Source organism: Impatiens glandulifera, chromosome 5 (genome assembly GCF_907164915.1).
Source record: "Impatiens glandulifera chromosome 5, dImpGla2.1, whole genome shotgun sequence".
In the NCBI taxonomy this organism is placed as follows: domain Eukaryota; kingdom Viridiplantae; phylum Streptophyta; class Magnoliopsida; order Ericales; family Balsaminaceae; genus Impatiens; species Impatiens glandulifera.
Window position 1 is genome coordinate 16,444,589 of NC_061866.1, and position 16,456 is coordinate 16,461,044.

General features: G+C 35.2%; 1 protein-coding gene across 2 annotated transcripts in view; it reads left to right on the top strand.

Moving 5' to 3' along the window:
• Positions 1 to 16,456, top strand: part of LOC124937569 (protein PIR) — a 39,882-nt gene that overhangs the window by 13,366 nt on the left and 10,060 nt on the right. For both annotated transcript variants that reach the window (XM_047477853.1, XM_047477854.1), the window contains exons 15-23: positions 1,324 to 1,471; positions 3,364 to 3,532; positions 6,973 to 7,049; positions 8,066 to 8,236; positions 9,933 to 10,009; positions 10,089 to 10,191; positions 11,216 to 11,335; positions 11,417 to 11,560; positions 13,665 to 13,814. In XM_047477853.1, coding sequence (XP_047333809.1) covers positions 1,324 to 1,471; positions 3,364 to 3,532; positions 6,973 to 7,049; positions 8,066 to 8,236; positions 9,933 to 10,009; positions 10,089 to 10,191; positions 11,216 to 11,335; positions 11,417 to 11,560; positions 13,665 to 13,814 — 1,159 coding nt within the window. The remainder of the gene's footprint in view (positions 1 to 1,323; positions 1,472 to 3,363; positions 3,533 to 6,972; positions 7,050 to 8,065; positions 8,237 to 9,932; positions 10,010 to 10,088; positions 10,192 to 11,215; positions 11,336 to 11,416; positions 11,561 to 13,664; positions 13,815 to 16,456) is intronic.

Sequence of the window (16,456 nt, forward strand, 5' to 3'; positions counted from 1 at the left end):
GTTAAACAAATCCATCTCTTGAGTGAATCCGTTCGAGTTACTCCTTTCACTTGGTGACTCACTAGGTTAATGAAACGTGGTTTTTTATTGTAGTCCACTGGTCCATAAACAACACTAAAAGCCCATATGTTGCCACTAGAGAGGAAACAAAATTTAATGAATATAGAGAAAGTTCCCATAAGGGTTTCCTCAGCTTGAAAGAGGGCTTCATTCCACAGTACAAGGACCCCCTGAGTGTCCATGAGCATTAAGATTAGCCCATTTAAGATTATTCCTTCTAACAAGACTGATGAGAATGGTCTCTTCAAGATTCGAGATGAGAGTTTTTTTGAATGGCAACAATGTCACATTTACAAGAATTGATGAATGAAAATAAATCGTTTCTTTTCCCAGGGTTATTAAGCCCACGAACATTCCATGAGATGATTCTGGTTAACATGATTAACAAGAGAGGTTATGTTCCCTTGTGCCTCCGCACCTCCGCTGGGGGATAATGCTTAGTCGGATGTAGTTGTTCCATCATCACATGGATGACGTGATTAATAGGAGGCGTTTTTCCATTCCTTACAGACTTGGTTTAGGATGACTGAGGCACCACGTCAAGCCCAATAAGATTACCAAATTTAACTGTGGAAGCATAATCCTCTTTGAGCTCTCTTTCGGAGCTATTGCCTTCCTCTTGGGCATATACATAAATATGGGTAGGGGTTGAGAGAGGGTGGGGAGGATGTGACACGAGGCCGGGGTTCTGGTGAGGAGGATAGGGCTGGTTTGGGGCTGAAAGTGTAGGTTGGACTTGCTGAGCAGAGTTGGGTGTGTGAGTAGAAGATGGAAGTGTGTTAAGGAAGAGGTAAGGGTTGATGGGAGCTAGTGGGTAATTTTGAGTTGGTCTTCGGGGTTTAGATGATCGATTATGTCTTCTTGAGTAAGAGAAGGCGGCTGGGGTTATATAATAAGCGTATGGGGGTCGAAAGGGTTGTGGGGAGCGGTGTGGGGTGAAAGGGTGAGACTAGAGGTGCGGTTGGGAGAATATGAGTTCGGCTTTTGGGGGAGGGTAGGGTAGGGTAGGGAGGGAAGGGTGGGGTTGTTCAATAGTGAAAAGTTGAAATCAAATTTTTATGATTGGAGCAATACGCGCCCTTTTCTCTTGTTTTGTATGTACAAAGGTGGAGTCATAATCATATTTCATGTGTTAACAACTTCATTGCATCTTACACTACATCGCAATCAATACTCTTAAGTGACTTACTTGACATGTACATCATGTTGACAGATGTTTCTGGGTGCTTTGTTTCATATGTTTATTGGTGGTTGGATTTTCAGGATTCTGTCTGATATGAGGACTCTTTCAGCAGACTGGATGGCCAATACAAGCAGACCAGAATCTGAGTTACAAACTTCACAACATGGAGTTGAAGAAAACAAGGAAAACTTCTTTTATCCAAGACCAGTTGCACCAACTGCCGCCCAGGTTCCTTTCGATACATATTAATTTGTTGTTTGTCATGTATTTTTGTTCATTGTGCTACCTTAACTATATCTACAACTACAACCTATAGTTTCCATTGTTCATATATTACAAGCAAGCCGAAAAGTTATTTTAATTGCCAATTCTCTTAGGTTTGGGATTCTCATAAATGCAATAAATATTTACTATTTAGGATATACCGCAACATCATAGGCTTATTTCATGTTTTGTCTTTGTTTGATTTTATTCCATTTTTCCTATAATGCTAATCATGATAAGCTCTTTTGATTGTTAAGTAGTACATAGGATGGCTTAAAAAATATGAATAAACAGAAGGCATGCATAGGTGAAGTCACCTCACGAAAACAAATTACATATGGAAAAAGGTATGACTACAAATGCAAGAAAGTCTTTTCAACTAAGGAAGCTTAAATCCTCCTTTAAAGACTTAATGTGTGGCCGGGATGAGTCACGTAAATGGAGGGCCACGATTGTTTGAGTTATAAGATGGTTCTTTAGCCCAACCGAAGTTTGTTGAATAAAATTGAGTAAAAGTGTTCTACTTATCATCGATTTTGAATCCTATATATAAACTTATTGGCCCATTTGGAAACACCTTTATTTATGTCCTTTGGAAATTAGTCTTAGTCAGCGACATATTTAGATATTTATTTGTTGTTTCTTGATATATGGATACAATACAAAAACATAAAATAAAAAGTGTTTCCATAAGTGGCCATTGTTTCCTTAAATAAAAAACAAAAAATTCCATTTTCTTAAAACCAATATTTCCAATTTTTAAAAATCAATATTTCCATTTAATTTTGCCACATGGTTTTGATTGTTGTTCCTTCCTTATAAAATTCGGAGTCATTTAGCTTATGGAAAACACTATCTGATGTCTTAGTAAAAAATGAAAATGTGGCTTCCATATATATTTTTCCCTGTGTGTTTCTTTTTTTGAAAACATGAACAGTAGGGTAAACTTTATATGTTGGTGAAGATGTGAGATGTAGAACGATTAAACACCAAGGAAGTTGTTGAGGTTATTTAAGATGGAATGATTAATGTTCCCACATAAAATAGGGAATTGGGAGTATTTTATGGGATAGATGATAAAGTGGATAAAAAGAGGGTTCCATAGTAACTTTGTTGAGAAAATGTAATGATTAATTCAAACTGCTCAAATATTTTGAATAGTGTAAGATAATGGACATGATGCTAACTTAAATTATAATTATAAGAAGAATTTCTCAAGCTCTATTTCCATACTAAAATGTGATGGAAAGCTCCATTTCCTTACTAAAGTGTGATGGAGAGATTCCTTTCTTGGAGAAACATAAGAAATCAGTCAAAATATGGGAGACATTTTTTGTGGGCTTTTTTGTAGTCATCAAGGGGACTCCTTTTCTAATATTAAATTGGATCCCCCTATTTTATAGTTTAATCTCCATAACCTCTGACAGTCAAACCTATCTTCTCAAATACAATTACCGGTCTGTTTTTTAGTGGATGATCATGACACTGTATATAAAATAAAGTGAAAATATGATCCTAGAAGTGTCTTTGTTCTTGGCTTTATATTGGATATTTAGCATGAAAGAAGAGCTCATTTGGGAGTGCTTCTTTATTTTCTAAATAGAACTTAAGATATCTGTCAAACACATCTATAATGTGGTCTTTTATTTTAAATTCAAGCACTTACCGATTTAGCAATTTAAAATCTAGACTCAACTAGAAAAAAAAGCATCATGTTTCCGTTGTACGTCTATTGGATGCTTGCAAGATCTATATATACTCTCATTCCTATACTCTCAACTATTTTAATTTTAATTTCTTTGGGACAAAACATTGTCTACATGGAACCATAATGGTCTAGTAACATCTTTTTCCAGGTCCATTGCTTGCAGTTCCTTATATATGAGATTGTGTCAGGGGGTAATCTTAGGAAGCCTGGAGGCCTCTTCGGGAATACTAGCTCTGAGATTCCTATTAATGAGTTGAAACAATTGGAAACATTCTTCTACAAGCTCAGTTTCTTCCTTCATATATTAGATTACTCAGGTTGATATCTCTATGTCTTTGCTGGTATTAATTTCAGCATTCTTATTCTTGACATAAGTGTCAATAATCAAATCAAGCTCTTTTCAGGTATTTGAATGCCAACATTCTTATACCTTGCATAAGGGTACTGAATTGATGTTTTGACAAACTTTGATTAAATATGATACTCTTTTCAACATATTCTTTCCGCCTTATACAATTTCTAATATTATTTTGTTGTTCCCACACATTATCTTGCTGACAGACAACGGACCTAAAAATAATCTTTGTTCTGTTCTCAATCGCTGCCTATTGTATTTGTATTGGGAGTGTTATGTAGTTTCATTTGTTTCGACAGTAGTCAAGCATAGACTACTTTCAACTTTATTGCATTATTATATATGCAGATGATGGAATTGGGTTAGTTTGCTGTGCTTCTAAATTCCCAATTTTACTAGCATAAATATTTGAATTTGTCTTTGTGCATTTGTGAAGTTAATTGATATAGATGATTTGATGGTGGTAAGAAGAAATATATTTTGTGCTAATAGTTCTAGATAGCTTTTGTATCTTTAGCCAGTGCATTTCCTCTCTAAACTGTGATCTCTTCTGTTTATTGGTATATTACTGCCTCTGCATGTCCTGTTTAGAGCTTGAATTTGGAAAAATGTTCATAATGTGAGACCAAAGGTTTCTTACATAGAGTACACGTACTGCAAAAGGTTTTCCAAAAAGACTTCCTGGATATGGTTTTTATCCAGGAAGGCATATATTTGATGCATCCTTGATTGCCAACGAATGTGTGGACTCTGAAAATAGCACAAAGACGTTATAAAATTGGACAATGAAAAGGCATATGGCTGTGTGAAATGAGAGTTTTGATTAATCTTATGAGACATATGGAATGGGAGATTGATGGATCAACTGGCTTAGAGTGTGCATTTCATCATCTAAGTTCTAATCATTAATGGATCTACCACTGTATTTTTAGAGCTCGAGGGGATTAGACATGGAGACCCGGTTCCTAGAACTCTTGCGGATGCACTGTTAGCCACACGAACGGTAGACAAATGATTTTGTATATGAAAATAATGTAGCAGAGATAGGTTTCCTGCCATGTTCTCTGATGCCCCTGAATCGACAATCCAATCTTTTGGGTTAAATGTACCTAAATGAGCGTTAAACGTTTTTGGGTAGCTGGAGTTGCGGCAGCGTGGCTGTTACCGCTAATTTTAGAGGCGCTTAACAGCCTGGAGTTAGCTGCGAGAAGTTGTCGTGGCGCTTCTTACTGGACATCGGACGAGACAGGGTGTCAGCCGGAAGCAGAGATGGTTGCAGCAGCAGTCGTGGTAGCAGCGACAACGAAGGAGCAGCAACGAAAGTGTAAGAGGAAGAGCCATGGGCAGCTATGAGAGCGTAGAGGATGCTGCCGAGGGGATGAAATGTTGATGACATTTTTTCATTTCAGCAAGTGGCTTTGAATCGCCGGAGTGTCGCTGGTCGGAAGCGAAAGTGACGATTTTTGGGCAGATTATGTCGGGAAAAATCTGTCAAGAAACGGAGATGGACAGATTTTGCTGAGATATATAGTGCAGTTTTTGAAGTGAAAAATGATAATATTATTAAACTATTGACTTATTATTTACATGAAAGATGTGGTACTGGTATATAAAGAATATTGAGTACCACACAAGTAAAGAAATGACAATAAATAATGTGTTGAGTATAAACAAAGCAACATGTTGAGTGCAAGTAAGTTGCACAAAATATGAGATGGAGATAATTCTACAGAGGAAAATGAGCAAATATAAAGGAGGTCTTGTGATTAGGGATCTTATGATCTCTAACAAAGCTCTCATTTTTAAATGCTGACGTCTCTGAATGTTTTATGAACCACAGTGATTTGTGTGAATTATAAGGTGAATTGGTCGGTCGAGATGGTTCACCCAAAAAGGAAATCGGGTTGCAGGGTGCAATGTTGTACGAAATCCAGGTTTTGTGGGAAGGTTTCGTAAGAAACTGAACATTCAAAATGGGGATTGATCTCGATTAGTTTGTGAGATGATAAATATTGCAGAGATAAGAGCATGGGATCAGAATACCTTGCAATAGGTAAAAAGGACACAGTTAAAGAAATGTACGATAGTAGCCTAGTTTCATTCGAAGCAAACAGTCACATGTCACAAAAGAGAGGATGAAATGCGTTGAGAGAATATGGAAAAATTCATTAATGTTAATCAATGTTTCACCAGGTGTGGAGTCCAGGGGTCTTATCCAAGTGCCTGCAAGGAGACATTCTTACAAATGATCGATGCAATAGGAGAAAAGGTCCATTATTATGAGTAGATGCATATTATGATTTAAGGAAATGGAGACGTCTCACATCTGGATACATTGACTGATCGTGAGGATATTTGGGGATTGTTAAGGAACGTTATCGGAACACAATGGGTTTTCCAGGGACGTTAATGGAATGTTGTGAAGCTTGGGTCGGGATGTGTATCCAACTGGGTCTTGATAGGAGATGGATGTCGATGGTTATTTGGTCGATTATTTGGATGGTAAGGTATATAAGAACATTTGAAAGAAACACCACATAGAGAGAATAACTATGAGTTTTTCTATTAAAAGAAAAGTATGACCAACATATTCAAAAAATTTAATTTGCTAGTACAAAACTATTTCAGATCCTAGATTTAGATTTTAAAACTATAATGCTAGAGAATTCTTCAACTCCTACATTGAGTCCTACCTGAACACCCCCAACATAATGGTGATGTAGAAAGAAAAAATAGAAATCTTTTTGTAGTTGTCAGATCCCTCATCACCATTCATGTGCCAAAAATATTTATTAGACTACCTTCAAGAGTTCAAAAATTTCAAACTCCTTTCATTACCTTGTTCCAAGCCTTTCCTGACACTAAGTTTCTGTCATCTAGCATCTCTTCCAAGGTGTTTGGTTGATCGGCCATTGTTTACAACCACTCACTAAATATTTTCAAACTTGATCCTAGAGCTATTAAATGTGTATTCCTTGGATATTCGCCCATCTATTAAATGCTTATTCTTGGAACACTCACCCAATCAAAAGGTACAAATGCTATTGTCTACTAACTAAATGACATACTACTCATTGGATGTCACTTTCTTCTCTGGGACTCAGATTTAGGAGGAGAATTAATGATTATTTCATCCTTGGGATCCACATGATCTACTTGTTTATTTATGAAAATGAAACAGTGAAATTTGTGAGCTACCTTTGCCATTTAAACACTTATTAATTCATCTTGGCTGGTTGAAACTATACCTCTTAATGCACTGGTTTAAATTTCATTGGAAGTACGCTAAATGTGTTTTATCTGGCATTATTCATTATGCAAAGGGAGCAAATCATGTCAAATTGTGCCAGGTTATTTTATCTTTCTACATGCTTCCTAAAAATACTTGAATGATTTTTGCAGAAACAATTGCGACTTTAACGGATCTTGGGTTTCTTTGGTTCAGAGAGTTCTATTTAGAATCTTCACGTGTTATTCAGGTAAAAGATGGGACCAGTGATATCATTTTGGACTAAATGTCACTTTGATTTGATATCTACAGCCAGTCTACATCTATGTCATTGAGTGGGAAATACTTAATTTTGATTAATCCATAATGCCTAACAACAACTGTTTTATGTGAAAATTCACTAAAATTCGTTTCAAATTTACCTGTATTTGGAAATGAATGTTCACTAAACCTTGGCACTGGAGTTCATGTGACTGCCAAGCATGGCTTTGCCTTTTTCTTCCAACCTAAGTATTTTATATTCTATTACCTTTTTTCCTGAGATCAGTACCATATCCACAACCTAGTTGTAGAAATTCACTCAATGGACATAAGCTGTACTTCATGCACTAAAATAAAACATCAAGACGTCAATATGTGTTTGATGTTTCATTATTACTAGTGTACTAAAGCGTTGCGAACATTTATCTGAAATAAAAGATGACAAAAACTAAACAATTTTTTTCTTTTGATTTTAAGGTCCACAGTAGATGAACAATACTATAATGATATATAGACAATGCTGGTCTTAAATATAGATATATTCCTGAATATGGTCAGTAATATCTGCTATAATTAGTTCATTCAAATGTTAGGAAAGGCTCATATGTCAACACCATTTATGATATACTGATTATCAAACAAAGCAACTATTCTAAAAAGCTCACATATGTTAACATCAAAACTCAATAGCTTCAACAGAAGTTTGTAAAGCTACATTGAGGTAAGTAAAGTAACTAATTTATACATCTTGGGATGTCAACTTGAGGCTTCAGTTTTGTGGATTTATGCTTTTATGATGACTCATGTTTCTTTTGTTACTTGTTTAGTATCAGATAGGCATGTTAAATTGATATTGACCAAAATTAAATAATTTGTTTTCTAATATTCTTTTTGTTATTAATATTGTTATTGTTCTTTTCATGTAATATTTTAATTGTTCTCGGTCTTGTAAATGTTTGCCGTATCATATGTACTGAAAGAAATTCATTTTTTTATAATGTGCAGTTTCCCATTGAATGCTCTCTTCCATGGATGCTAGTAGATTATATAATTGAGTATCAGAATGCAGGCCTTCTGGAGAGTGCTTTAATGCCATTTGACATCTATAATGATTCTTCACAACAAGCATTAGTCATTCTTAAGCAACGATTCCTCTATGATGAAATTGAAGCAGAGGTAAACATGTTGTAAACACCCTTCCTAGGACTTAGGAAACAAGTTTAAGTTGTTGCATACTTTTTGAAAGTCTCACATGTAGGTTGTTGTTGAATGTGATTTAAGCCTACTTGGAAATAAGTATCTTTTGAGTTTCTCATCTTGATCGTGATCCGGTTCATATCACAGTTTTCCTTGATATGTTTGTATAAGTTTGTTGTTCTCAAAAGCATGTGGATGTTTCTACGCGAGAAATAAATAGTGAAACGGAAATACGCTTATTACATTTCAAAATTTTGATTTTAGCTGAAGGAGTGTTAAACCTTAACTTTCTTACATTTTCTACATTCTCCAATTACCAACTTATGTACATTTTCTACACTTTAGATGAATCTAACAGAAGTATAATACTTTATTTATGGTGATAGTTTTTCTGTACAAATTTATAGGAAGTGAAAAGATTCTGTAGGTGTGGAAAGTATTCCAGGACAGATAGGACACAACACCATCAACAGACATAGTCGCAAAGAAGGCATCTACCCTTGGAGAACTGCCTCAATCCTCGTCTCGTTCACTCTTAGAAGCCTAGCTTTACTTTCTTACTTGTACCAGGAACCAAGGCTTACTACTAGGAAGCCTTTCACTCTTCCCTTTGCACGCGAATCTCTATATCTCATTGTCGGGCAAGCAAGATAACTTAAGCTCACTTTATTTAATCTTGTAAGTCACATTGTTCCCCAGCCCAGACTTCTTTTGCCTATTTATACTGTCACTTTGTTCCCCAGCCCAGACTTCTTTTGCCTCTTTATACTTACATTATTGAATATTCTCCTTTCTGTGTCCTACAAGAAGTGACTGTAGGCCCTAAACTAAAACCCCCAAGTCCAATTTGGACAATCTTTCCATGTCTGTGTCATGGCCATGGCAGAAGACATAAAAACACTGCCTAAAAAGACCTCAAAGTTTTGAAAAAGAGTGAAGCATCAGACTATGCTGTCTTAAGAATCCAGATTAAAAAGGGGAACAAGACAAAGGCAACGTCTGTTAATGATCTTCTATAAGGTGTATGTTAATTGGTTTCTGTTTCCTGTAGTTTTAGTGGTCCTCCTGGTCTTTTTATAGAATGTATTTTCTTTCTCTCCCCCATCTCTGACTTCTACCTGACTGTAACTCGCCTTAATTTGGTCATTTTCTCCTGAATCCTCTCTCTGATGAGACTCTGTTACTTCTTGAATAGTTTGTTCTTTATCCTTTGTGTTAAGTCCAACTTTTCTTTGTTGTCCCTGGTATATACTGTTTTTATTTTGTTTTTTAGGTTTCTATCTAGTCATCCCATATATAAGTGTTCACCAATGGTTTCTTTCCATTTATTGCCATTGATGTGTACCATCCACGACATTGCATTCAAGATCTTGACAATTGTATTACGTTGAACCTCTCTAGTTGTTTGGAGGCCAATACCAACTTGGGCCTGAGGAGTGATAAAATTGTTATTTTTAGGGTTGAAAGTGTGATTAGGTTTGATTCAGGATAAGGATTATTTGTCTTTTTGATTAATCAGTGTGGTTAGTATAAGACAGAGTTTCCCAGTAGTCACATTTGTGATTAATTTGTTATAATTATAACAGAAATTTGTAGCTCTTAACTTTATGTAGTGGTTTTGCTTCTGCTGTGGATCTCTTATCCAGGCTTATTGTTTGGTTTCTGAATTTGCCAGGTTGATCATTGTTTTGATATATTTGTTTCAAAGTTGTGTGAGACTATTTTTACACACTACAAAAGCTGGGCAGCAAGGTACACCTCTTTTCTTACTAACTTGCACCTATTCCTGTTAAAGCTGCTTATTCATCTTTACTGGTTCTGGCTTCTGCAGCGAACTTCTGGATGCATCATTTCTTTTTGCTTTGGACAATGGACAAAAGTTCTCCCTCCAGTCTATGAGATTTACTGCCTTGCTAAAGACAACACGTGTAAAGGTGAACACATGGTCTTCTTTTTTGCAAAAGCTGATAATTTTACATGATGCTCCATCTTTCCGCTATATTCATTTTGCATGTAGAATTAGCTTCAATCTTAGTGTGAATCAATTAGGAGAATCACATGGCACTGATTCATCCCTCTGATTTTTTTAAATGGAAGACATTAATCCCATGTGTATAAACTGATTCAGAGGGTCTAGTAGTCCTCTCAAATTTGGTTTCTTGTTTGATTAATCTTCAAATTACCAAGACAAAGTGAACATGGGGCTTTCTTCCCAGCTAATCAAAATGATTACACACTGTTAAGGCTAGAGTGATTGGGCTAATTTATTGTTTACTAGATTTCAACATAATCTTCTTCGCGATCTTTGTGGATGAATGATTGACCTCCAGTAAACTCTGATCCGATTTCTTTATTACTGTTATGTAATCTGAAGTGTTTAGAGCTTTGTAATTTAGCAGCTGTTTCAGGAATAGGATCTTTTGATTCTCACACCTGATTATTGTTATCTTTGCATTTTTTAATGGTAATGTTTTATGCACTACTGATAGAGATGCGAGTAGATTCATAGTTGTAGTGTAATTTTGTGGTCAGATAAGTCAATAAGCTTGGTGCTGCATCTGGTTTTACGTTTATGGATGTTGGGATCATTTCCTTCGTGTTTGGGAGCTTGCAAAATCTTCTTAGTGTCTACTGACCTATTAGACATTGTAGTAACTTTTGCATTCACTTAAAATCAGTTCGTGGGTGTGTGCTTTATTTTAGTCAGCACAAAAGTTACTAGAGATCTATCAGCTAAATCTTCTTATCTGCTTTCTATTTTTAAAATTACTTTATATTGATGTCCTTGCTCAACTAAATCTTCTCTTTCTTTTTTCTTTCTGATAAACAATCTGGTGCATGCTTAATGATCATTGCTTGAGATCTATCAGCTTTCCCCATTGCCGCCCCCTTCCTCTTAACCTGGTTCTGGTGGATATACACTACCTCTTGCTCACTGCAGTTTCAATGCCTTTGCAGTTGCTTGGACGGACAATTAATTTAAGAAGTTTGATTGCTGAAAGGATGAACAAATCATTTAGAGATAACATTGAATTTCTTTTTGATCGGTTTGAGTCTCAGGACCTATGTGCTATTGTGGTAAGCAATGTGTTTGTGCAGTTAAGTTCTTTTGGATGTTTACACATATTTGTATTTTAAATTGATGTTTTTTGGTTTCAGGAGTTGGAAAGACAATTGAATATTTTGCAACTTTCTCAAGAGTTATTATCAAAAGATATCAGAATAGACTCTTTCAGTCTCATGTTGAATGAAATGCAAGAGAATATATCTTTAATTTCATATTCAAGCCGACTGGCATCACAGGTTTGGAGATTGAACCATGAGCTTCCTATTCTGATTTCGTAACTTGGTTAGTTCATTTAGATTGTTGATTGGCCGGTTATATCACACCATCCCTTATTAAATGTGCATTCTCATTATGATTATGGTAAAGAATTGCAGTATGATTTTGATAGATACTGTTTCCTAGGGTTGAGTTGACAATAGACAGTTATTGTTGCGAGACCAAAGAAAAGTAGTGTTAAAGAATATATAATATGTTTTTCAAACAAAAAAAAGAGACTAATATCTTTCATTCATGTGATAATTGTATGTTGGCAGATTAACACTATTATCTTGGCAGATTAACACAAACGTTGACGATTGAATCTTCAATTTTCCTCCCAATTGTAGTGCCATAATTTGTCTCAATAGTAGTAGGAGCATGAATATAGATCTCCTCAAAATGGTGGAACAACTATATCTTGTATACTATAATAATGCTTTAGTAATCTCCAGATTAGTTAGTTGTTATTTATGATAATTATCATATTTGTAATTAATTAATTAGAGGGCTAAAAAATAGGTTTATATTTATCCCTAATTACTTGTATCCATCCTTAGTTTTAAATCCAAGTTCGTAGGGACTTGATTCTATCCTAAGAGATGTGACTTGTATTTATACAAACCCTTGATGGGGAAAAATAACATACTTTGTTTCTCAATCACTATTTTCGGCATGTTATCAAAGTCTCTTGTGACAAAAAACCAATCCCCATCTCAATATTTTTGGAGTAGTTTTTCTGTTCAAATCGAAGCCTCATCAATCATCATGACTACTAATGGAGGATCTTATCAAACTTCATCATTGTTCATCATTCATCTTCAAACACCACACATGTGTCACTTTTCAACCTAGTTACATGTTACAAGTTGAATGAGACCAAACTAATTAATTCAATGGATAAATAGTAAGTTAAATATTAAATTAATATTTATCTCCAATTACTTGCATCTGTCCTCAACTTTAAATCCTAGTTTGTAAGGACTTGATTCATTCCACAAGAGATAGAACATGTACTTGTGGAAAACATTAACTAGAATCACATAGCATACTTTTTCCTCAATCACTACTTTTTGCATATACCAAGGACAATCGCTACTTTCCGCATATACCAAGGAACATTCGATATCATGTTAAACCTTGTTCCTCACATTAACATTGAACTTTTTAAACTTTTACAACTGATCTTTTGGTACCGAGTTGTTATATTGCAGTGAAGTAGTCGTCAATGTTTATGCTAGTTTATTGCAATAATAAACAATGAAAAACTGAACCGATCCATGATCACCCCTAGCAGAGCATGATAAAGAACTCGGATCCCTATTCGAAATCATCGGGTGAGGGAGATGCTCCAGTGTAACAAGATATTCCTTTATATAGAATTAACTAACATAATCTAAATAGGACTCTATCTAAATGAAATATCCTAACTGTTAATTATCTATGATCAAAATTATATGTTTAACATGTTTATCTAAACTAACAGTTATCTTTTTCTTTGAGATATGTCTCCTTGCGTGCAGGGCCGGCCATTGGGTTATGCAACCTATGCATGACCCACCCAAAATTTTGTAAAATAATGGGTTAGTCTAGTATATATATATACTAGACTACTATTGCCTATTAAGAAGATACTTAACCAATGAAGCTAAATGATATTTGTTAATTTAACGTTAACATATTATATATCACCAGTCTTTCTTAAAATAAATGCAAGAATGAATTAAAAATAAATATAAGTTGCATAGGCACCCCAACTCTCCGGGCCGCTATGCTTGTGTGATTGGTCTTTAAAGGGGTAATTTTTGTCTTGAATCAGATTCCTCTAACAATGTTTTACTTCTTTTCTTATCACGTTTTGTTATTGTATGTTGAAGATGCTAATTGGTATACTTATTTATAAACTATAACAGTCATTTTACAGACTAAAAAAAATAGGAGAGCTAAATTAGGTCTTAGACTATGTTTCCTTTATGTTATGTTGTATATTGCTCCGGTACAGTCAGTTTCGGTATATGTTTCTTATAACCTAATATTAATTATTGTTTTTTGGGAAAATAATATTAATTATTTTCTATGTAACAGATTTGGGCTGAGATGCAAAATGACTTTCTACCAAACTTTGTTCTTTGCAACACGACCCAAAGATTTGTTAGATCACTGAAGGCCCCTCTTTCCTCCGTTCAGAAGCCTTCAGTTCCTACAACAAAGGCAAATTTCTTGTGTGGGACTGAGGTAAACTATAGCTAATATTCCTGAATAGAAATATTTCTGTGTTACTATTCTTTTATTTAGATGGTTACTCTTGTTTTTTCTTTCTCCTGGAAGATTTGTTTCTGTTTTTGTGATATATTTAGTCTATACATTAGTATTTCTTGCTTGAAAATTCCTATCTATTTTACACATATTTTCAGTATTTTGCCTATAAATGATAATATGTTTGTTGATAATTGATACGGAGCTCAATCTTTAAACTAGTATCAGCAAATGAATACTAGCTATATAGAGTAAGTCGTCTCTTGTTCTTGATAGTATTGCTTTTTAAAAAAACATTGAGAAAATGAAAGCTGATTCCTTTTATTTTTTCTTTGGCTAGGAGATTTCGATTGCTTACATGAGGCTAATGCTGTTTGAAATTCTTAATTTGATGAGGAATTCAGACGGGACAATTTTTCTCTTAAATGTTTTTGAGTTAACTACTAGAATTCATCTTTTCTTGGGGAAGGCGCAATTGTGCCATGCTAAAAGAAAAGAGCCCAAGCCCAATGACACATACAAAAGCTTTGTACCTAACATCAAAAGAGGTACAAAAACCCAAAAAAAGAAAACAAGCAAACATGAACAATACACATTACTACTGCCATACCAAATATGAAGAATTATAGTTAGCTAATCTCATAAGGAATGTGTCTCTATCTCACCCACTGCGTTGAATAGAAAATTCTTCTTGGTATCAGAACGGGTTTCAGTAAAATCTGCAAGTTGAAGACTCTCAATTTTCTCCCCTTTAGCACACTCCAGACTAGTTGTGCCCTACTGAATCAAAGATTTTCAAGCTTCAGATCAGGCTTCTGTCACTTCATATCGCATTTTCTAGATCTAAGGGATCTTGCAACCATAAACTTTGTTTACTGAAGACGTTGCTAAACTTCCAGTGCTGATGTCGCTCATCTATTCGTCGCCCGCTTCGTCATCTATTCGAGTTGTCTTTTTTTATTGGAATGTATTCCTTTTATTGTGCAGTTGCAAAGTTGAAGGAAAACTTGATTCTAGATATATCATGTGTATTTTTCTAAGCAACTATCCATTTACAAAGGGATACAAATGATATTGCTCCAAATAAAAAAAAACAATTCAATACTATGGTCGTCTCATAATTTAAAGATCAACTATTCGACCACGATGTTTAGGGTGAGAATTTGAGTGAAATTCAATATTATGGTATTTATCTTGACATCATTCCATCAACTCAACCTTTATCCTTCTCTTTTCATTGACCATCACTAAACACAAGGAAAGATAAATTCAACGGCTCATGAATTCAAATAGGATCCGTGCTCAACAAATTGCATCAGGTATGGCACCAAATTCTGAAATTCCTTTGGATGATACTCTTCACATCCCAATTGCTTTCAGAAAAGAAATCAGATCATGCACCATGTATCCTATATCTAACTTTATCATATACAAAGGGTTATTAGAAATTACAGTGCATGTACTGCTGGTTTTGTTAAACTACATGTATCAAATTCTATTTATGAGGTTCTTAAACACCCTTATTGGGAGAAAGTTGTGAATCAAGAGATAAAATACTAAAATTGCCCATTGTTCATGTACAAGCATCCCAACAATAAAAGGGTCATCAGTGTCACGAAAGCTATATTTGGCAATGATCATGTTCTTCCAGAGGCTGTCGTTTTCATTGATGAACCTCCACCACCATCACTTGGAAAGCAAAGAAGTGTCAAAGAGAGTGAAGTCCCTGATCCCGAGGCCACCATCGGCAATGCTCAGTTTCGTAATGTCCCGTTTGACCAGGTGAGAGACCTTTAAAGAGGTGGAGCTACCCCAAAGAAAATTCCTCATTATAAATTCAATTCTGTTAGCCACCGACATTGGCATAGGAAAGAGGGACATGGTGAAAATTGGAATAGTCGCAAGTGAATTCTTAATGAGAATCAACCCACCACCACCTTTAGAGAGAAGTTTGCTTTTCTTGAGAACCATTGAAAGGCTGAAGTGCTTGAGGTTCCCTAGCCCCTTGGATCTTCGAACAATGAAGCTTGAATTCCAACTTTATTCAAAGGTGGTTGCTTCGTAGAAGTGCTTGAAAGATCTCAAGTAATCATCCTTAAGTAAGTCAAAGAACTCCTTGATGAAAGTAATAGTATAACCGTCGGTGCCATGGGCTGTCTCCATCGCAATTCAAAATGGAATCCCAGATTTTAGAAATCTTTTGTTGAAAATCAATCCCACCGAGAATAGGTCTCTCGCTTGCCTTCTCTTTAAGAAGGTCTATATAGAAAAGTGAGAATGAGGTCTCTGATTATACTAGGATCAATCGTCTCAGCCCCGCTAGCCTTAAGGATATAAATTTGGTTGAATCTTCTTCAAGAATTAGCAAATTATGAATGAACCGGCTATTTGAATCTCCTTCCTTGAGCCATATACAACGGGATCTTTGTCTAACATTATCCTCCTATTTGTAAAGAATGTTGAGGCGTTCCATGAGAGTCGAAGAGAGAATGATCTTCCTCCAACTAGTCAATATTATCAATATCATGACAAATATTAGAAATTCTCATTAAAGTGATTGAGAAAAAAAAAAACTGAAAAAAAAAGGGAACAAAATCAAAGAAAATTAGATTCCAATAAAC